Source organism: Siphateles boraxobius, unplaced genomic scaffold (genome assembly GCF_051911475.1).
Source record: "Siphateles boraxobius isolate OS27281-9 unplaced genomic scaffold, OSU_SipBor_1 160, whole genome shotgun sequence".
In the NCBI taxonomy this organism is placed as follows: Eukaryota; Metazoa; Chordata; class Actinopteri; order Cypriniformes; family Leuciscidae; genus Siphateles; species Siphateles boraxobius.
In genome coordinates this window covers 547,308-567,810 of record NW_027508767.1, presented here as the reverse complement: position 1 = coordinate 567,810, position 20,503 = coordinate 547,308, and the positions used below count along the sequence as shown (strand labels likewise).

The 20,503-nt window shown below is 42.1% G+C and overlaps 1 protein-coding gene across 5 annotated transcripts in view; it reads right to left on the bottom strand.

Moving 5' to 3' along the window:
• The window catches only part of ip6k1 (inositol hexakisphosphate kinase 1), a 94,307-nt gene that overhangs the window by 26,963 nt on the left and 46,841 nt on the right, over positions 1–20,503 (bottom strand). For 3 of the 5 annotated variants that reach the window (XM_077231972.1, XM_077231969.1, XM_077231968.1), the window contains one exon: positions 15,662–16,040. In XM_077231972.1, the coding sequence (XP_077088087.1) occupies positions 15,662–15,884 (223 nt within the window). In that variant the 5' untranslated portion in view covers positions 15,885–16,040. The remainder of the gene's footprint in view (positions 1–15,661; positions 16,041–20,503) is intronic. The other 2 variants (XM_077231973.1, XM_077231971.1) reach the window with 1 other exon arrangement.

Sequence of the window (20,503 nt, the reverse complement as noted above, 5' to 3'; positions counted from 1 at the left end):
TGTGACAAACCAGTCCTCGGACTGAGTCTGTGACACAATCATATTTAGCGTAAGCATTTTTTGCTTACTTTGAACTTAAGATTCTGAAACCTGCTGTTTAATTGACGCAGGTCTACAGTAGGACGCAACCCCTCATCCTCTTTTGGAACAATGAAGTAATGGCAGTAAAACCCTGACTGTCTGTCGGGAGGAGGAACCCCTTCTACAGCTCCTTTGCAGAAGTGTCAGTACTTCCTGCTCCATAACCAAAGCCTGCTCGGGGTCCACCACAGTGGGGAGGAACCCTAGAAATCGAGGCGGACAAGAACCAAATTCTGAACCCTTTTCTATAGTGTGCAGGACCCACAGAAAAATATGTGGCAGTAGTTTCCACGCTGCCAGAAATTCTACTAGGGGAACCAGTCTCTCAAGACTGGCCTCTGGATTTGGTTGAACAGTCACTACGGTGCCCTGAAGCGGCGAACCGGCAGGGAACAACCGAACTGGCAGCGCTGCGACCCTCCTCAGAGAGTCGCACCCCAGAGGGCGCCGAGGAGAAATGATTTCTCAAAACCGTCCCTGCCCCGGAGGAGCCCTCAGAAGCCTGATAGCCTCGTTTTTACGACAGGACTTCCTGTCTAAGCTTTATTAGAGATGAGGACAGTCCTCAGATCTTGCCTACCTCTAAATAACTTAGTTCCTACGACCCTCCTCGGAGGATCGTATGGGGACGCTGACACCTCGGTGCCCTGAACGGCGAACCGGCAGGGAACAACCGAACTGCCAGCACTGCGACCCTCCTCAGAGAGTCGCACCCCAGAGAGCGCCGAGGAGAAACGATTTCTCAAAACCATCCCTACCCCGGAGGGGACCACCCTTTAGAAGCCTGATAGCCTCGGCGTCAGGGCTTCCTATTTGTCCAAGCTTTTTTAGAGATAAAATAGTCCTCAGATCTTGCATATCTCTAACTGGCTAGACTGCTACCGCCACCCAAGTCCCCCTCGATTGTGGAGGACCCAAATGGCGATGCTCGTTTTGCAATCTGTGCTGCGAGGAGCTTAGTAGCCCAGCAGTCTCAGGAACATTAGATTGGTGAGGAAGAAACCTCTGGAACGCTGCTGAATGGTTTATTTCTTAGTTTCTTTGAAAGCGGAGCGTCCAGAAGAACAGACATAATTTTGAGTCTTTCCCAGTGTCATAGGCATGAAAACACAGATCCATCACAGAGATGGCGCACACACACACACACACACACACACACACACACACACACACACACACACACACACACACACACACACACACACACACACACACACACACACACACACACACACACACACACACTCATATTCACACTCACACACACTCATATTACACTCACACACTCATATACACACTCTCACCTACAGGCAAACCTTCAGTCTCCACTTCCCCTGTCCTGAATGTTTCTGGATTGTGTGACAAACTCAGAGGAAAGGTCGACACGGAGAGAACATTCAATCCAGTGTTTCCCCTAGAAATTTTTCCAGCAGCGGTGCTGTTATGTGCCCGAGGTTGTTACCAAGCCGCGCGTGGTGGGGTCCGGGGGCATGCACCCTGGAAGATTTTTTTTAAAATAACCCCTTAAACCATGACTTCTGGCAAGTTTTGTGGATAGAAATGGACATTTTGAGAAAAACAAATATGACATACCATCAACTGATTCAAGGCATGATTATTGCAGCACGTATACCTTGAACTGCAGTCACAAACAGAAACCTTCATTTTATAATTTTAGACAGGATTGTTCATGTTTTCTTTTGTGTTCATTTTCAGCTTGGTAGAAATTGTTCAGGGGAAAAGTGAAACGGCACAACCCAGAAAAATATTATTTACAATTTATTGAAAATTTTATCTTAATGGGAAAGGCCAAACCCAATCTGTGAGCACTTAATTTTTCTGGGCTTTTTACAGAAGATCTCTTAGGCTCTTTGGTAATTGAATGATATTGTGGGGGTATTTTTTGTTTTTGCAAGAAGTTTTATACTCATCTAGCCTGCATTTATTTAATCAAAAATACAGAAAAAACAGTAGCCTAATATAGTGAAATATTATTACATGATGTTGTTTTTAACTTTTTATTAAATCAAAGAATCTTTAAAAAAAAGAAGAAAAAGAAAAAGAAAAAAAGAGCATCACGTATCATCATATTAGAATGATGTCTGAAGGACACCAACAAGTTTAGTAGACTCATCTGAAAAATTAAATATGATTTAACGTTAACTATCAGGACTATGAGCAGTAGGTGATACTTCCTCGTCTTCATGGAGAGTTCGTACCGCTTTCTCCTTTCCACAAGCGCTTGCTCTCCCGTGGCGTCTGTCGTTGCTATGCAACCATGAACAGAGGCGCGCTTGAAAAAACGCGCGCGCCGGCCGCATTGAAATAATGAATTTGCACGCGCAAAAAACGTGCTATGTGAACGGCCCCTTGTGGCAACGTGACATTAGTCTAATCGAAAATATTTCCATATGTGGCTCTTTCCTCCTTGTTAACAAGGGGATTCAGAGCCACCGCATGCAGCGCCGCCGGTCGCCATGACAGTGTTTTTAGGTGTGTAAGTGAATGAAGTGAATGTCGTGATATTGCTGATCATGGAAAGATTTTGCAGCGGCGCTGAAATCCAGCGGCGGCGCTGCGCCGCTGCTGAATACATTGTAGGGGCAACACTGCAATCTATCCCATACATCCATACATCTATTCCATACATCCATGCATCTATTCCATACATCCATACATCTATTCCACATATCCATACATCTATTCCACACATCCATACATCTATTCCACACATCCATACATCTATTCCACACATCCATACATCTATTCCATACATCCATTCCATACATCTATTCCACACATCCATAAATCTATTCCACACATCCATACATCTATCCATACATCCATTCCATATATCTATTCCACACATCCATAGATCTATTCCATACATCTATTCCATACATCCGTCCCATACATCCATACATCTATTCCACACATCCATACATCTGTTCCACACATCCATACATCTATTCCATACATCCATACATCTATTCCATACATCCATACATCTATTCCATACATCTATTCCACACATCCATACATCTATTCCACACATCCATACATCTATTCCATACATCCATTCCATAGATCTATTCCACACATCCATAGATCTATTCCATACATCTATTCCATACATCTATTCCACACATCCATAGATCTATTCCATACATCTATTCCATACATCTATTCCACACATCCATAGATCTATTCCATACATCCATTCCATATATCTATTCCACACATCCATAGATCTATTCCATACATCTATTCCACACATCCATACATCTATTCCATACATCCATTCCATAGATCTATTCCACACATCCATAGATCTATTCCATACATCTATTCCATACATCTATTCCACACATCCATACATCTATTCCATACATCCATTCCATAGATCTATTCCACACATCCATAGATCTATTCCATACATCCATTCCATATATCTATTCCACACATCCATAGATCTATTCCATACATCTATTCCATACATCCGTCCCATACATCCATACATCTATTCCACACATCCATACATCTGTTCCACACATCCATACATCTATTCCATACATCCATACATCTATTCCATACATCCATACATCTATTCCATACATCTATTCCACACATCCATACATCTATTCCACACATCCATACATCTATTCCATACATCCATTCCATAGATCTATTCCACACATCCATAGATCTATTCCACACATCCATAGATCTATTCCATACATCTATTCCATACATCTGTCCCATACATCCATACATCTATTCCACACATCCATACATCTATTCCATACATCCATACATCTATTCCACACATCCACACATCTGTTGCATACATCTATTCCACATATTGTCCTGTCGGGTCGTGGGAGGCCTTGAGTCTTTCCCAGTGTCATAGGCATGAAAACACAGATCCATCACAGAGATGGCACACACACACACACTCATATTCACACTCACACACACTCATATTACAATCACACACTCATATTCAAACTCACACCTACAGGCAAACCTTCAGTCTCCACTTCCCCTGTCCTGAATGTTTCTGGATTGTGTGAGAAACTCAGAGGAAACGTCGACACGGAGAGAACATTCAAACTCCACACAGAAAGACTCCTGACACAGTGAATTCACGGAGCTGAATTTCTAATGTATCCTTTGTGCAGTAATAGAATCAGTAAAATTAAAAGATCTTGTTCTCATCCTATAATGAAATACTTGTTTATCTGAAAAATCATTTAAACTTTAAAGATAAAAGTTCATCATGAATGTAATGCTCCCTGTTGTTAGTTATGAATGACATGTATGTTCTCTGAATGAGAATTGTTGCAGTGTTATGGTGGAACGAGTTTATTTTGAGAAATATATGAAGTGTTTTGTTGGTCTGAGTGAGTTTTGGAGGTAAGTTGAACTGTTTGGCCAAGATTGATGTTGGTAATGCAGACTGTATGAAGAGTTTTGAAAAAGTGTCTTTAGTGTGTAATAATACACACATCCCAGGAAAGGTAAACAAGAATTTTCATTAGTGTATTTGTGTTTCGAGCTGAAAACTTTATAAATTCAATAGAGAACACAACTGTAGTTTTGATGATAGAATTTGGTTTTAATAAATGCATTGCCAAAAAAATATAACAAATAAATAAATAAATAAATAAATAGTGCTTCATTATGCAGTAAAGTTGAACTATTTGGCTGAAGTTAACAGTGTGTTTAGTTGGCTGTGTTAAATTGTCTAGAGAACGGTGAGCTGAGTCTGGAGAAATGTGTGAAATCGAATTAGAAAGTCATTTTTTTAATAAATGAAAATATAAAAAAAAAAACTTTCGCTAGATTTACAAATGACATAAAATATGACATTAAAAGATGAAGTAAATTGTTAATATTTTATACCTTTATTTGATCACCACCATTTTTGATAATAAATTTGTATTAAATCATAAATCCAGAAGAATTAAAACAGACAACACGAAATTTTTGAATTCATAGGACCTGTCACGGATTCACCCAACGACACACCCCAGCCAGCTTCAACCCAACACACCTGGTCCCGATCACAATCACCGGAATTCTGCTTTACCTCACCTGCACCTTCATCACTTCACTCACCACGCCAGCTCTACATATAAACCCCAGTCAGTCTACAGCTCACTGTCAGGTCTCGTCTTTTGACGCCAGTGACTCTCCGGTTCCTAACTCTTCGGTCTGGTTCCAGAATACTCAGTATATCTGCGCAAGTATTTTCCTTCAACACTAACCTCTCAGTGTGTGTGTATTCCAAGCAGCCTCTGTGTGCGGTGGTTCCCCGGGATTCTCCAAACCGCCTCTCTGTGTTCTTCAGTGGAATTCTCGGATCTCTATCAGGACTCCAGTGGTCAGCTATTTCCAGTATCTACGAGACGACATCAAGTTCAAGTCTTCTCCCTGTGTTCCCCTGTGTGGATCTCGAAGCTCATTCCCGTATTCAGGAATTGCATATCGTGTCTAAAATAAAACCTGTTAACGCCATTCTCTGTGTCTTCATCCTTGCAGTAGTGTGACAGAAGACCTGACCACACACCATGCAAGCTTCCTCAGCTTCTGAGATCCCCGCTGCATCCACCGAAGCCCCTCGGGGCGCCGCCGCACACGCTGGCGCCACACCCCAGCTGCTGATGGATGCCACTGCTAATGCAGCTGTCGCTCCGCAAACAATCACTTCAAGAAACCCTCACTGAATTCCGTCACGCTCTTCAGAACTACCGACCTGCCTCAGTAAGTCCCATGGCCAAACCAGCTTCATATTCAGGCGAGGAGGAGTGCAATGGATTTCTTCTTCAATGCAAACTCTACATGGAGGTAAACGCTGTTCAGTTTATTTCTGAAAGAGCCAAAATTGCTTTTATAATTTCACTGCTCTCGGGTCGTGCATTAAACTGGGCTCAAGCTCTCTGGGAATCCAATGCACCTGCATTACAGTCTTTAAATGGATTCTTTGAACATTTTCACACTGTATTCGCTCAAACTTCTAGTGCCATCTCCGTTCATGATCAGCTGTATCAACTACGACAGGGCACCTCCTCTGTTTCAGATTACGCTTTGAAGTTTCGGACGATCGCGGCAAGTAGCGGATGGAACGAAATCGCTTTGATGACCGCTTATCGTCAAGGACTCAACCCAGATGTCGGGCTACAATTGGCCATCTATGATGACACCATCGGGATTGAAAAACTCATCCAGCGCTCGATCCTCATAGCCCAACATCATACTGCATGTTTGTTTAATTCCCCTACACGTCCTCACATCTCCTCGTCCATAAGCCCTCCAGTACCTGAGCCCATGGAAGTCAATACAGGACGTTTAACTGCATCTGAACGTAACCGAAGTCGAACTAATAACCTATGTCTCTACTGTGGTGCTTCTGGACATTATCGTGTCGAATGTCCCGTCCGTCCCAGCCGTTCGGCGTTGAGTACTGTAGATCTAACATTTCCAGTGTTAAACCTAGAACAAACTCCGGTCTTAATAACATATCTGAAACACTCTATCCCAGCGAAAGCACTGATTGACTCCGGCGCGGCGGGGAACTTAATTTCAGCTTCACTACTCAACCGTTTGCAAACCCCCCGTCGACGATTAAATCAACCACTGAGTATACCGGGCATTCCAGGACGTTTTTAGTAAACAACTCGCCACCACTCTACCACCTCACCGGCCATGGGACAGTGCTATTGACCTGCTGCCTGGGGCCACTCTACCGCATGGGAAGATCTACCCGTTGTCCATCCCGGAACAGAAGGCCATGGAGGCATATGTGGAAGAAGCCTTACGCTAAGGATACATTAGACCTTCTACGTCCCCTGCCGCCTTAAGCTTCTTCTTCGTCGGTAAAAAGGACGGAGGACTTCGCCCATGCATTGATTACCGCATCCTTAATGCTTCTACCGTCAAGTACAGATATCCATTGCCCTTGGTACCTTCGGCTCTTAAACAGCTACGTTCAGCTCGGGTCTTCACCAAACTCGATTTGAGAAGTGCTTACAACCTGGTTCGTGTACGTGAAGGCGATGAGTGGAAGACTGCCTTTATCACCCCTGCTGGGCACTATGAATATCGGGTCATGCCGTTCGGGCTGTCGAATAGTCCAGCAGTCTTCCAGGGCTTCATGAATGAGATATTCCGAGATATGCTCCATCGGTTTGTGGTCATCTACATTGATGACATCCTAATCTATTCCTCCAACCTCGATGAACATGTACTACAGGTGAAGCAAGTCCTTAAACGCCTCCGTGAGTACCAACTGTACCTGAAGTTAGAAAAATGTGAGTCCCATCAAGAATCCATGCACTTCCTGGGGTACGTGATTCAGCCAGACGGCATTTCTATGGATCTAAATAAGTTAAACGCAGTGATCAACTGGCCTAAACCCCAGACCCTGAAGGAGCTGCAACGTTTTCTTGGCTTTGCCATTTTTTATCGCCGGTTCATCCGCTATTACAGTAAGATCTGCGCTCCAGTAACATCCATGGTGAAGAAGGGTACCACACAGTTAACCTGGTCTGCTGAAGCTTCCGAGACCTTTGAGGGTTTGAAGAAAGCCTTCTGTTCTGCTCCTACGCTGTGTCATCCCAATCCTGATCTCCCGTTCATAGTGGAAGTGGACACGTCCACCAACGGAGTTGGAGCTGTTCTTTCACAGCGGCAGGGGACCCCTCCACGACTCCATCCATGCGCCTTCTTTTCACGCATGATGTCACCGGCGGAGCAGAATTATGATGTCGGTAATCGAGAACTCTTGGCCATTAAATTAGCTTTAGAGGAGTGGAGACACTGGCTGGAGGGAGCCAACCATCCATTTCAAGTAATTACAGACCACCGTAACCTTGAGTATCTCCGGGAGGCCAAAAGATTAAATCCTCGCCAGGCTTGGTGGGCTCTCTTTTTCACACGCTTTAATTTCACAGTTACCTACCGCCCGGGTTCCAAGAATCTCAAAGCAGACGCTCTATCACGCCTCTATCAATCCGAAACCTCCACTGAAATCAACGAACCCATACTCCCTCCAGCGATGTTTGTCAGTCCCATCCAGTGGAACCTCGACGAACTCATTGCCGAAGCCACCCTTGCGGAACCTGCTCCGCCGGGGGGTCCTGTGGGGAAGATTTTCGTACCTACCAACTTCCGCCTTCACCTCATGGACTCTGTACACACTTCTCCGGGCTCTGGACACCCAGGCAGCCAACAAACCCTCTCACTTCTCCAACAGCGCTACTGGTGGCCCGGCATGGCCCAGGATACCTCCCGATACGTGCAGGGGTGCACCGCTTGCGCCATGGCCAAGGTACCTCGACGTCTCCCAGAAGGGAAGCTAATGCCTCTACTAATTCCGAACAGACCCTGGTCCCATCTCGCTGTGGATTTTGTTACCGATCTACCAACTTCAAGACCTGCATTCTAGTGGTCGTTGACAGATTTTCCAAGTCCTGTAAATTGATATCCCTCTCTGGACTTCCCACAGCCTTCAAGACAGCAGAGATGTTATTCACCGAGATTTTCCGCCACTTCGGAATCCCAGAGGATATAGTATCGAATCGGGGACCACAGTTCATATCAAGAGTCTGGAAATCGTTCTTCAAGCTTCTAGGAGTATCGGTCAGCTTGACGTCGGGGTACCACCATCAATCCAACGGCCAAGCGGAGCGTAAGATCCAGGAGATCGGGAGATACCTGATAACCTAATGCCATGACGCACAGGACCGCTGGGACCAGTACCTTCCATGGGCAGAGTATGCCCAGAACTCTCTACGCAAAACATCTACAGGCTTGACGCCGTTCCAGTGCGTTCTGGGATACCAACCACATCTGTTACCATGGACAGGCGAACCATCGGACGTTCCAGCGGTCCAACACTGGTTCACCGAGAGTGAGAGGGTCTGGGACTCAGCCCATGTCCATCTACAAGGGGCAGTACGGAGGTTCCAACAACAGGCCGATGTACGTCGAAGACCCACACCCCACTACACTCCTGGCCAGCTGGTGTGTCTCTCCACCAGGGATATCCGCCTCCGAATACCCTCCTGTAAACTGAGTCCCAGGTCCATAGGTCCATTCGCAGTGCTGAGGCAGGTCAATGAAGTCACGTATCGATTATAAGAGAATTCAACCAGGCGCTGAGGTGAAGTATATCCGTGATAGGTGCTCTTGGGATAGGGAAGGGTCTAATGAAATATGATTCAGGTCCCAGGCACTCAAAAAATGGATAAGGAGGAGAAGGAGGGGGGCAGCTGCAGTACCTCGTGGACTGGGAGGGGTTTGGACCCGAGGAACACTGTTGGTGGGTCCATCGGGACGACATCTTGGACCCCATGCTCCTCCAGGACTTCCACCGTGACCACCCGGATCGTCCAGCCCCCCGTCCACGAGGTCGCCCTCGTCGTCGGGGTCTACGGCCCTCAGGAGCTGGCCGTGGAGGGGGGGGTACTGTCACGGATTCACCCAACGACACACCCCAGCCAGCTTCAACCCAACACACCTGGTCCCGATTGCAATCACCGGAATTCTGATTTACCTCACCTGCACCTTCATCACTTCACTCACCGCGCCAGCTCTGCATATAAACCCCAGTCAGTCTACAGCTCACTGTCAGGTCTCGTCTTTTGACGCCAGTGACTCTCCGGTTCCTAACTCTTCGGTCTGGTTCCAGAATACTCAGTATATCTACGCAAGTATTGTCCTTCAACACTAACCTCTCAGTGTTTGTGTATTCCAAGCAGCCTCTTTGTGCGGTGGTTCCCCGGGATTCTCCAAACCGCCTCTCTGTGTTCTTCAGTGGAATTCTCGGATCTCTATCAGGACTCCAGTGGTCAGCTATTTCCAGTATCTACGAGACGGCATCAAGTTCAAGTCTTCTCCCTGTGTTCCCCTGTGTGGATCTCGAAGCTCATTCGCGTATTCAGGAATTGCATACCGTGTCTAAAATAAAACCTGTTAACGCCATTCTCTGTGTCTTCATCCTTGCAGTAATTACATTTGTAAGAAAAGGTTTTATTTTGAAATGATCTGGATTCCAGCATTGATGGTCACAATTATAGACAAACACAAATATGACTAAACAAATAACACACACATGCATTTGCACTTTGCTTGGAAGTCAAATGGTTAATAGTAAAATGAGTGGAAAACATGTTGCCTTCTGTAAATCTATTTGTTTGCCAGCTAAAAAGGTGATTTAATTATGTAAGCCCTAAAACGTCAGTAAAACTACCCTGCGCCAGTTTCATTTATAACACTCGTCCCACTTTGTTGTGTTGACATTTGAAAACAATGCCATGTGATTCATAAGGACAGGCCTATTTATAACCCCTGCTGTGACTCTACAAGCCTCAATGTTACTCCAGCATGGCCTGGAATAGACCGTGGATGTTACAGATGTATGGCATTCCGACCCCTCGCAGGGTTCATGTGGAAGGTATGCTGTGGATCTACAATGTGAGATGTTTTGGTGATGGGGAACACAGGACAGATGATAAAAGACGTGAGATTTTGCAGTGCAGTGTATTGTGCTGGCAGGAGTATTGAAAACTTGACTAGGCACTTTCATTGCTTTATTTTGGGGAATCTGTGTAATCTGCACTTCTTTGGCTTTTTTCCACTCAATTTAGTTAAGAATACATTACATGAACGCGATCATCTCTTCCTCTTTAATACTAGTTACAGAATAAACATGAATGAATATCTGAAGGTATGTTGACAGATACAGTACAACTTATATTATACTTATATTATATTTCGTGTAATCACTCAATCAGCTCATTGAGTCAAACTGAAGGATAAGCTTTATTTTTAAGGCAACCGTATGATTTGAAATGATTAATTTCAGTCTTTTTGAATGGAAGTTCCCCAAACACCGGAAGTGCCACCCATAATTCAAAACGCAGTAAGCTCGTCAGGAATAAGGTGGATTGCACTATTGAAATTAAAAGGACAGGCCTTAAGGTAGCCAATGATGTGCTGTTTTTGAGTCACATGACATCTGAAAGGCCTCACACTGAAGACAGCCGCTGAGGTGCTCCAGAAATTGCTCTATTAACCTCATTTCTAAACATCTCCTCTCAAGGGGGATTTTTTGCAGCATCTTTGATATGTAAATTAGATATTTTTATTCATTCACAAATCAGCTTTGTCTAACATAGCTTTATTGTAAATTGATGTGACCTTCCAGCCTCGCGGCCCCTGCTCTCCCTGTCTCCGGAGTGAATCTGGAGTATCTGTGGCCTCTGTGTCGTGCTTCCTCGGCAGCTGTTCGCCCTGACCCACCTGGCTGAGTGCTGGTGAGTTCAGTGTTTTTACGGAACTTTTACCTGACGAGTGTCGCTATTTTAACTCTCCCCGCACATCTGGCCGAGGAGGAGGAATTGCGACTATCTTTAAGAGTGATTTTAAATGCAAGCAGATATCGCTGTCATCCCCCACCAGCTTTGAACTGAGTCTGTTTGAGCTGGGTCAGTCGCACACGGTGTTGTGTGCGGTGGTTTATCGGCCTCCCAAATATAATAAGGACTTTTTAACGGACTTCTCTGTGTTTTTGGCGGATATTGTGCCTAAATATGACCGGGTCCCTATTGTTTGTGATTGTAATATTCATGTGTGCTGCCCTGAGAATTCATTAGCGAGAGACTTTTTAAACATTATTGACTCTTTTAATTTTGTCCAATCTGTAACTGGGCCGATACATGAACGTGGTCACACGCTTGATCTAGTTTTATCCTATGGTTTGCCTTTTTTTAATCTGGAGATTTCTGATGCTTTTTTCTCTGATCACATGCCAGTACTGTTTCAAGCTACAGTTTGTTGTCAAACAGTTAAACCTCGCGCTGCTGCTCGCAGTTGCCGAGTTATTAATCCCTCCACTGCTGCTTTTTTTTCGACTGTTTTCAGTCAAAACTGCATCATGCCTGAAACTGTGTATAATGATACTGAGGCTTTGAACTCTTGGTTTCTCGACACCTGTCAATCTGCAATTGACATAGCGGCTCCATTAAAAACTAGACGGAAAAAAACTAAGTCAGATCCCTGGCTGAATGAATCCAATCGTGCTTCCATACAGCAGTGTCGAAGGGCTGAGAGACAGTGGAAAAAGGACAAATTACAAGTGTCTTTTCAAATATTGAAGGATCGTTGGCACCATTACCAATCTATTGTAAAAGAGGCTAAAATAAAATATTATTCGGATATTGTCCTGTTAAATACCACCAAGCCTCGTGTTTTGTTTAAAGTTATCAACTCTGCTCTGAATCCACCACAGACTGTAGCAATTGATGCATCCCTGGCTGTGTGTGAAAAATTTCTTAATTTCTTTATTGATAAAGTATTTTCTGCCAGAGCACTTATTTCACCCCCTGGTTTCGATCCTTCAGTGTTTGTCCCCTCTGCTGCTATTCTGGACACTTTTGAGCCTGTGACTCTGCCTTTTGTGCAGGAGATTGTTGGTCATTTGAAGCCCTCAGGGTGATATTATCCCTCCTCGACTTTTTAAAGAGGTTTTTCCGACTATTGGACCATTGCTTACAACAGTTATGAATAGCAGTCTATCAACGGGAGTGGTTCCGGTTATTTTTAAACATGCCGTTGTGCAGCCCTCGTTAAAAAAACCTGGGCTGGATCCTACTGTTTTGGGTAATTTTAGGCATATTTCCAAATTGCCTTTCGTTTCAAAAATTTTGGAAAAGATTGTCTATTTCCAGCTCATGGACTTTATAAATGAACATAATATTATTGAGATTTTCCAATCCGGTTTTTAAACACTACATAGCACTGAATAAGCACTTTTAAGAGTTTTTAATGACACATTTTTAGCTACTGACTCGGTTCACTGTGTTGTCCTTGTACTTTTAGATCTGACTGCTGCTTTTGATACGATGGATCATGAAATCCTGATTACTCGTTTGGAGCAGTGGGTGGGCATTACTGGCACAGCGTTAGAATGGTTCAGGTCCTACTTTTCCAGCGAACTTTCTGTGTTGGCCTTGCTGACTCTGTTTATTCGACTGCTCCCCTGTTACATGGGGTGCCACAGGTATCTGTGCTTGGCCCTCTCTTATTCTCCCTCTATCTGCTCCCTCTCGGTTCAATACTCAGGTAGCATGGTATTTATTTTCATTGCTATGCAGATGACAGTCAGATCTATGTTCCTCTCAGAAAGTCTGACTCCTATTGTGTTAAGCCTTTGCTAGAGTGTTTACATGACATTAAGGCCTTGATGTCTCTTCATTTTTTAAATTTTAATGAAAAAAAGACAGAAGTCATGGTCTTTAGTGGTAGTGGCACTCCTGAAATGCCCCTGGTTGATCTGGGTTCTTTAGCACAGTATCACAAGAAAATCATTACGAATCTCGGGGTAAAGGTGGACACTGACCTTAAGTTTGACAACCAGATTAAAGCCGTAGTGAAGTCTAGTTTTTTCCAGTTAAGACAGCTGGCAAAAATTAAACCTGTCCTTTCAAGACAGCAATTTGAGACAGTAATTCACGCCTTTGTGACCACTCGGTTGGATTACTGCAATGCACTTTATTTGGGGGCGAGTGGGTCCTCCATTGCCCGTCTTCAACTGGTTCAAAATGCTGCTGCTCGTCTCTCAACTGTCACAAGAAAGTATGAGCATATTTCACCCTTTTTTAGCTTTACTCCACTGGCTGCCTGTTCATTTTAGGATTCATTTTAAACTCCTTTTATTTGCTTTTAAAGCTTTGAATGGCCTTGCCCCACCGTACCTTGCTGAGTTACTGCATCCCTATATTCCCCGCTCTCTCAGGTCTGCTGACCAGCTGCTCCTGACAGTGCCTAGAACGAGGCTGAAAAGTAGAGGAGAACGAGCTTTTGCTGTTGCCGCTCCAAAACTTTGGAATGTATTGCCACTACACATTAGACATGCTTCTTCACTGTTTCATTTTAAATCTCTGCTTAAAACCCATCTTTTTACTCTGGCTTTTAACAGCAGTTAATCGTGTTTAATGTGATTTAGGTGTGTTGTGTGGCAGTACATTCTTTACATTTTTTTGATTTATTTATTTTATGTTGTTGTATCTTATTTTTCTACTTTTATCGTATTGTGCGTATCGTATTTTTATTTTTATTTTTTTATCCTATTGTGTTTTTATTGTTATGATGTAAAGCACTTTGGAAACCCTGTGTTTATTTAATTGTGCTATATAAATAAAGAGGATTGGATTGGATGGCAACGCTGTACCACAGTGGAACTGCAGTAATAGCAGTAGTAGCATCAACAATATGATTGCAGTTATTTATTTATTTGAAGTGTTTATTGTAGTATAGTTGTATTCATGTATAAATAAATTTATTTCTTCTTTTCAGAAAATGAATACAGCAATATTTAACGGGAAGGGCAATAGGAAGAGTGCAGAGTTAGCTCTTCCGTGTGATGAGAGGAGGATGAGTTAGCCGAATGATTGGGAATAATAGGATCTACTTATTTTTGGTTTGCACGAGTTCCACGTATATAAATCTATCAATTTCTAAAAGAATTGTGCAATTAAACGCGAAAGAAAATCATAATTTTTAGAAAAACTACTTTCTTTTTACTATTTTCCATTGTTAGAGTATTGCTGTATTACAGTATTAATAACTTTATTCTTCATCTTCGTCTGACTATGCAACCACACATATGTGGTACATCTTACATAAAGAATTATTTAAAGCTTGGGTGTGGAAATCTGCAGAACTTTCTGTGAATGGCGATTGCGCATGGGCCAATCACAGAGGATGATGTGATCAGAGATCTTACAGCTGGACATCTCAAGAGAAGAAAGACTAGAACAGAACTCTGGCTTTCCTCTGACATGACACTGGATGTCATAACATCACACTGCACTGCACTCGCTTTCATCAGAGCAACGCAAATATGATGCTATACAGGAAAAGGAGATGTGCCTCATGACAGTTCACATCCCGTCTCAGAGCAGGTTCTGTACACCAGACAGACCTGACCATCTGACAGCAGACAGTGTTACACTGAACAAGTGAGAACAGACAGATTCACAGAGCTGTACATGATACAGACCACAGGAACATACGGATGACAAAACAGGACGTGCAGAATCCTCCTCCCCCAAAATGCTCATAATAGAATATAATGATGATGATAATGATTTATATAATGTTCTCATTATAATTTTATGTAGCCTATATGACAGACTTGCACTGCACATGCTGCACTGAACCATATTTTCCTTTTCAAATTGATTCTAATCATATTTCAAGCAGTTCAAAACCATCATGTCGAACAGTGCGCATCTGAAGTGTCTCAGCTGAAGGAAATAATCCAGTATTTATCAGCTTTAATATATCAGCCCAATTTTGACTCATTATTTAAATGTAGTTAATTTCGGAAAAAGAATGACAACGTACCTTCAAGCGGAGGTGCTTTGAAGTGCATGAATTTGAAGAATCAACTTTTCACAGAGCAATTAAGCATGTTGTGCTTTAGTGTGCTATTAAAAACAGTTCAGCTCACTAAAACCATCAATACACTCAATCGAAGAAGAGTGCATTGCGCACAAATCCTCCATCTTACCTTTGTACTCCGGCGTGAACTCCTTCATCTCCGGGGGCAGGGACTCGTAAAACCGCTGCTCGCGGGCGATGAGTGGCTTGCAGACGGTGTGGTCATCATAACGCATCATGCTGGTGTGGCCGCCCACCTGGTGTATGAAGGGCTCCAGGGGAACCCCGTCGCAGCTGCCCGTCCCCTGGCTAGCGCTGTGCTTGCCCGCCTCCATCGTGTGCGGGACACACATGGCGTTTGAGCTGGGGGCATGGGCTCGGGCGCGCAGGCCTGGCGAGCGGGGGGTGCAAGGGGGCGGCTGAGAGCGCAGGCTGCCGCCGGGAGGGGGAGGAGCCAGCCCGCTGACACACCTGCCGACAGACCCCGCCTCAGTCCTCCACGCAGCCTTCTGGGGCACAGAGAGAGGAAGGACAAAATAAAGACTGTGCCAAACATACTGAATCAAACATGGTGAACGTAACTGGCTTGATGTGCAAGAACAAGCCTCATTCCTGTGCAAGATTAATAAATGTGCTCGCATGCAAACCTTCTGTTTAGCAGTCGACTGATATTGATTTTTTTGATGCCCAACATATAAAACCAATATGATATATATGATATCACACTATTTCATTTTAAAAGTACCAATAACACATCCATAAAAATCATTGAAATTAAATTAATATTTATTTTACATTGTATTTACAAAATTAGAAACAAATCATTTAAAACACAATTATATGAAAAAAACTGATTGAACTTACAAAAATTCTGTAAAATAAACAGATTCATACTTTAGATCAGGCGTTCCCAAAGTAGGGGTCGCGACCGCCCGGGGGGGCGTGAGACAGCGAGGGGTGGTCGCGAGATGAATTCCAAAAATATATATATATATATTAGGCTTGGGCGGTATCCAAATTTTGATACCGTCAAACCTCCTCCCTATTTTACCGGGGTATACGGTATTACCGTGACTAATTAAAAATTATGACATAAGGCTCAGACAGCGTCACTAAACTGTTGGCTTGTGCCTACACCGTTCAGAAACTGAATACCAGATCGGGCATAAAAAACACACAAAAAAAATCAAGGCCAACCCGTGCACGTTGTGTCTGATCCCTGTTGACGCATTAAATGTAATATGAGCCGGAGCCCTATTTAGACTCGACTATTTTTAATACGTGGGACGTTATAATATGGTGGCGCCAAATAATTGTTTAACCCAGGAGCTGAGGGGGTGGTAGATATAAATACCATTTATAAATGAGCAAAAATGGGACAATTAATAATATTTAATTATTTTAATTATGACAATTGTATTCATTTTATGAATTCATTTAAATTAAATTAACAAGCAACAAGCAAGAAGTGCATTTGTAAATCCGGTGAAACGCGTCCATTGATTTTTATTAATACAACTTTTCTGTCAGTGCTGCAAAGATTAAGTTGACGATCGCCATCTCCTAGTGGACGCGCATATATAGAGAGAAATGCAAATCATGGATTACATAATCAGAAGATATAGGCTAGCCTTTTTCTTTTCGTTTTGAATTGTTTCGTTTAAAGAAATTGACGATTGATATCTCCGTAGTGAACGCGCGTATAGAGAGAAATGCACATCCTGGATTAATCAGAGAGTATGCTGCCGTTATTTCTTTACCTTTTGAATTGTTTCGTTTAAAGAAATTGGCGAATCGCCATCTCCATAGTGAACGATAGAGAGAAATGCACATCATGGATTAAATAATCAGAGAGTAGGCTAGCCTATTTTTTTTCGTTTTTCAATAGTTTCGTTTAATTTGATGATCGCCATTTCCGTATGAACGCGCATAGAGAGAAATGCACATCATGGATTAAATAATCAGCGAGTGGCCTATTTCTTTTCATTTTGAATTGTTTCGTTTAATGAAATTTCAAGCTTTATTTAGATATCTGTCATGTCTGTGAGACATACACTGAGTTTCGGTTAATCTATGATGAGATTTCAATGCAAGTGATGAGATTTCAACCGCGGCGCGCCAGCGCACGATCATGTCATGATTATGTTGTCTGCTATATTTGATTCTTATTTATTATTGGTTGATAAAAAAAAAAATTAAAATTATGATACAATTTATACAAAACGAAATTCACTTTAAAGAAAGGCCTTTTACAAAATTAAACTTAATTAAGTGGTCAATGTCTGACTCCCGATGCATCCCATCTTACTCGTGCTGTTCAGTTTTCATTATTAACGTAAAAAAAAACATTATAATATTTTAACAAATATAAACGAATGCGCTTATTTAATGAACTCGGGGCAAAATGCATCTTCGCAGCAGTGAGTGGGTGGTTGTTTCGGAGATGCGACATTAGGTTAGAGGTGTTTCCATCTCTCGCAGTCACCTTTTTTATTGCAACATTTACAAATTGCCTAGTCAGTATTTACCGCCTCTCCCTTCTCTCTCTCTCTCTCTCTCTCTTTCTCCTCCACACGGTCACTTGATGACAACTACATAAGCATTTTTAGGCATTGAATAAATTATATTTATTTATTATATATAAGTGCCGGTAATGACGGTATTGAAACTGATACCGTTGCTATTTTAAGAGCCCGCGGTATACGATATTACCGAAATACCGCCCAACCCTAATATATATATAAATATATATATATTAAACGATTAGAAATAGCATATTGTATCCATAATTTGACAAAATACAAAAATAGTTATTAAATAAAAAATAAAAATACATCAGCCTTTTAATTTTCCTTGACCGTTGGTCCTGAGCGGCCTCGAGTGGCGGTCTCCAAAATTAAACCAAGAATGGACTTGCTGTGCTCCAAGCATTGTGCCCATCCATCTCATTAGGTGATGTTAATATTTAAATGAAAGTAATGAGTAAATTACTATAAAACAATATTATACTTTTTGATTGTTGTGTTCTTTTTTGTTTTAAACATGCTCGTGTTTAGACCGTTCTATTTATGCGTGTGCGCAACGGAATTGTTCCCACCCATCTCATTAGGTAATGTTAATATTTAAATGAAAGTAATGAGTAAATTACTATAAAACAATATTAGGGGAGGATTTTTAGTGTAGGCCTATAGTAGGCTGTGTAATGTATCCTGATTGACTTTATGATTAGTTAAATCTGTTTTGCACATGCATCGCCACAGAGTTAACCATTTCAGACAGCCTCTGTCTCGTTCACTTCACGTCTGTGGGCGTTACGCACAGCTCAGTGTGGCCGCTCCAATTTACCTTCAATGAAATCTAACCTTAGTGTAATTGACAGAATTACTAAAAAATATTTTGCTACCTAAAAGTTAAAGATTTTTAATAAAACTCAAGAGATGGTTGATGTGTGAAATTTCATGATTTATGTTACGTTAGTAGAATTTTCTAAAAAATATTTTGCTACCTCAAATTTAAAAATGTTTTTGTGTCAAGCATGCATGCATGTCTATTTCCCTCATATTAAATATAAAACGCATGTGGACTGAAATTTTTCCAATGCCCGGACTCCTTTATTAATGGAGTAGGCCTATATAAACAGACGTTTCAATATATTGGTATTAAATGCATTTTCTGAGAATTTATATTTCAAGTTTTTACTGCAAATGTCGAAATGCGCGCTCTGGTCCATCAGTGCTTGAGTCACCATATATCGGAAAACATTTGGAATGGGTCAGACATAATTCTGACCACTTATTAAGTTTTGTTTTAAGTAAATTTCGTTTTGTATAAATTGTATCTTCATTTTAATCAATGTTTTCATCAACAATTTGACTGGATTAATAAATAAGAAGCAAATACTATAGTAGACAATACAATTAGGACACGGAGGCGCCGGCGCGTGAACTGGAGGGCGTCTCATGAATGAAACGAAAACTGACAGAAAACACTAGTTTATTAATAAACAATTCAAATGTTTAATGCATAATCCTTACTTTGGCCGGTTTTTTATGGCAAGCTTTATGCGTGCGTTGAGATGCAGAATAGGCAATATTAAAATGCTGTCATTATAAAAGGTTTCTAGTGTCGATGTATTGCTTGTTTTTCTGTTTACATTTCATGTTGTGACACTTCTCTTCTCGCGAACATAATGCTGCTACGTCAGAGCGGCCAAAGCGTCAACAAGTTTTAACAAGCGTCAACAAGCTTCAACAACCTTCCCCGTACTTTTTGACAAGCGTCCTCGACAGAGCTGCCCACAGCTTCAAAGAAGCTGCTTCTTGCGCAAGCTTTTGGGACTCAGTTTTTAACTGGTGTCAAGGCGCAATGAATGAAATGCACAAATGGTAATTAAATAGAACCCCTGAAATGAACGAGGGAGAGCTGTGTTTTATTTTCACAACATTTCATATTGTGTGGAACATTTACAACACGTGAATTCATCCACTCCCGAAATACTTAAAAGTAAGTGGCTGGTAAACTGGGAGAAGAATAGAGTAAACATTAGAGTTACATACACAATGTATATCTGATATGAATAAAACGTGTCAATAATGGAATAATGGAAATGATTATTATTACCTCTTCCATAAACATCAGTGTGTATTTTACAAACTCTAAATGTATTGTTTTTTTAGTACTTATGTGAATTTAGGGGGCGCTATTTAGAGGTATTTTCCACCTCCGAGGATATAGAGGATATAGAGTCACTCGCACCTTTATGTTGGGAGTCATGGGCTGAAAAGTTTGGGAACCCCTGCTTTAGATGACAAGTTCTTGATTCTGTAATCCTACTATAGGGCTGTGCAATATATAAAAATAAATAAGATGTTGCGAACTTGCAATATAAGTTAACAAGTTAAAAAGTCTTGCCAATATATCGATCGATCACTTCTTATCTAACTACTTATCTAATCTTTTAATAGACAGAGAA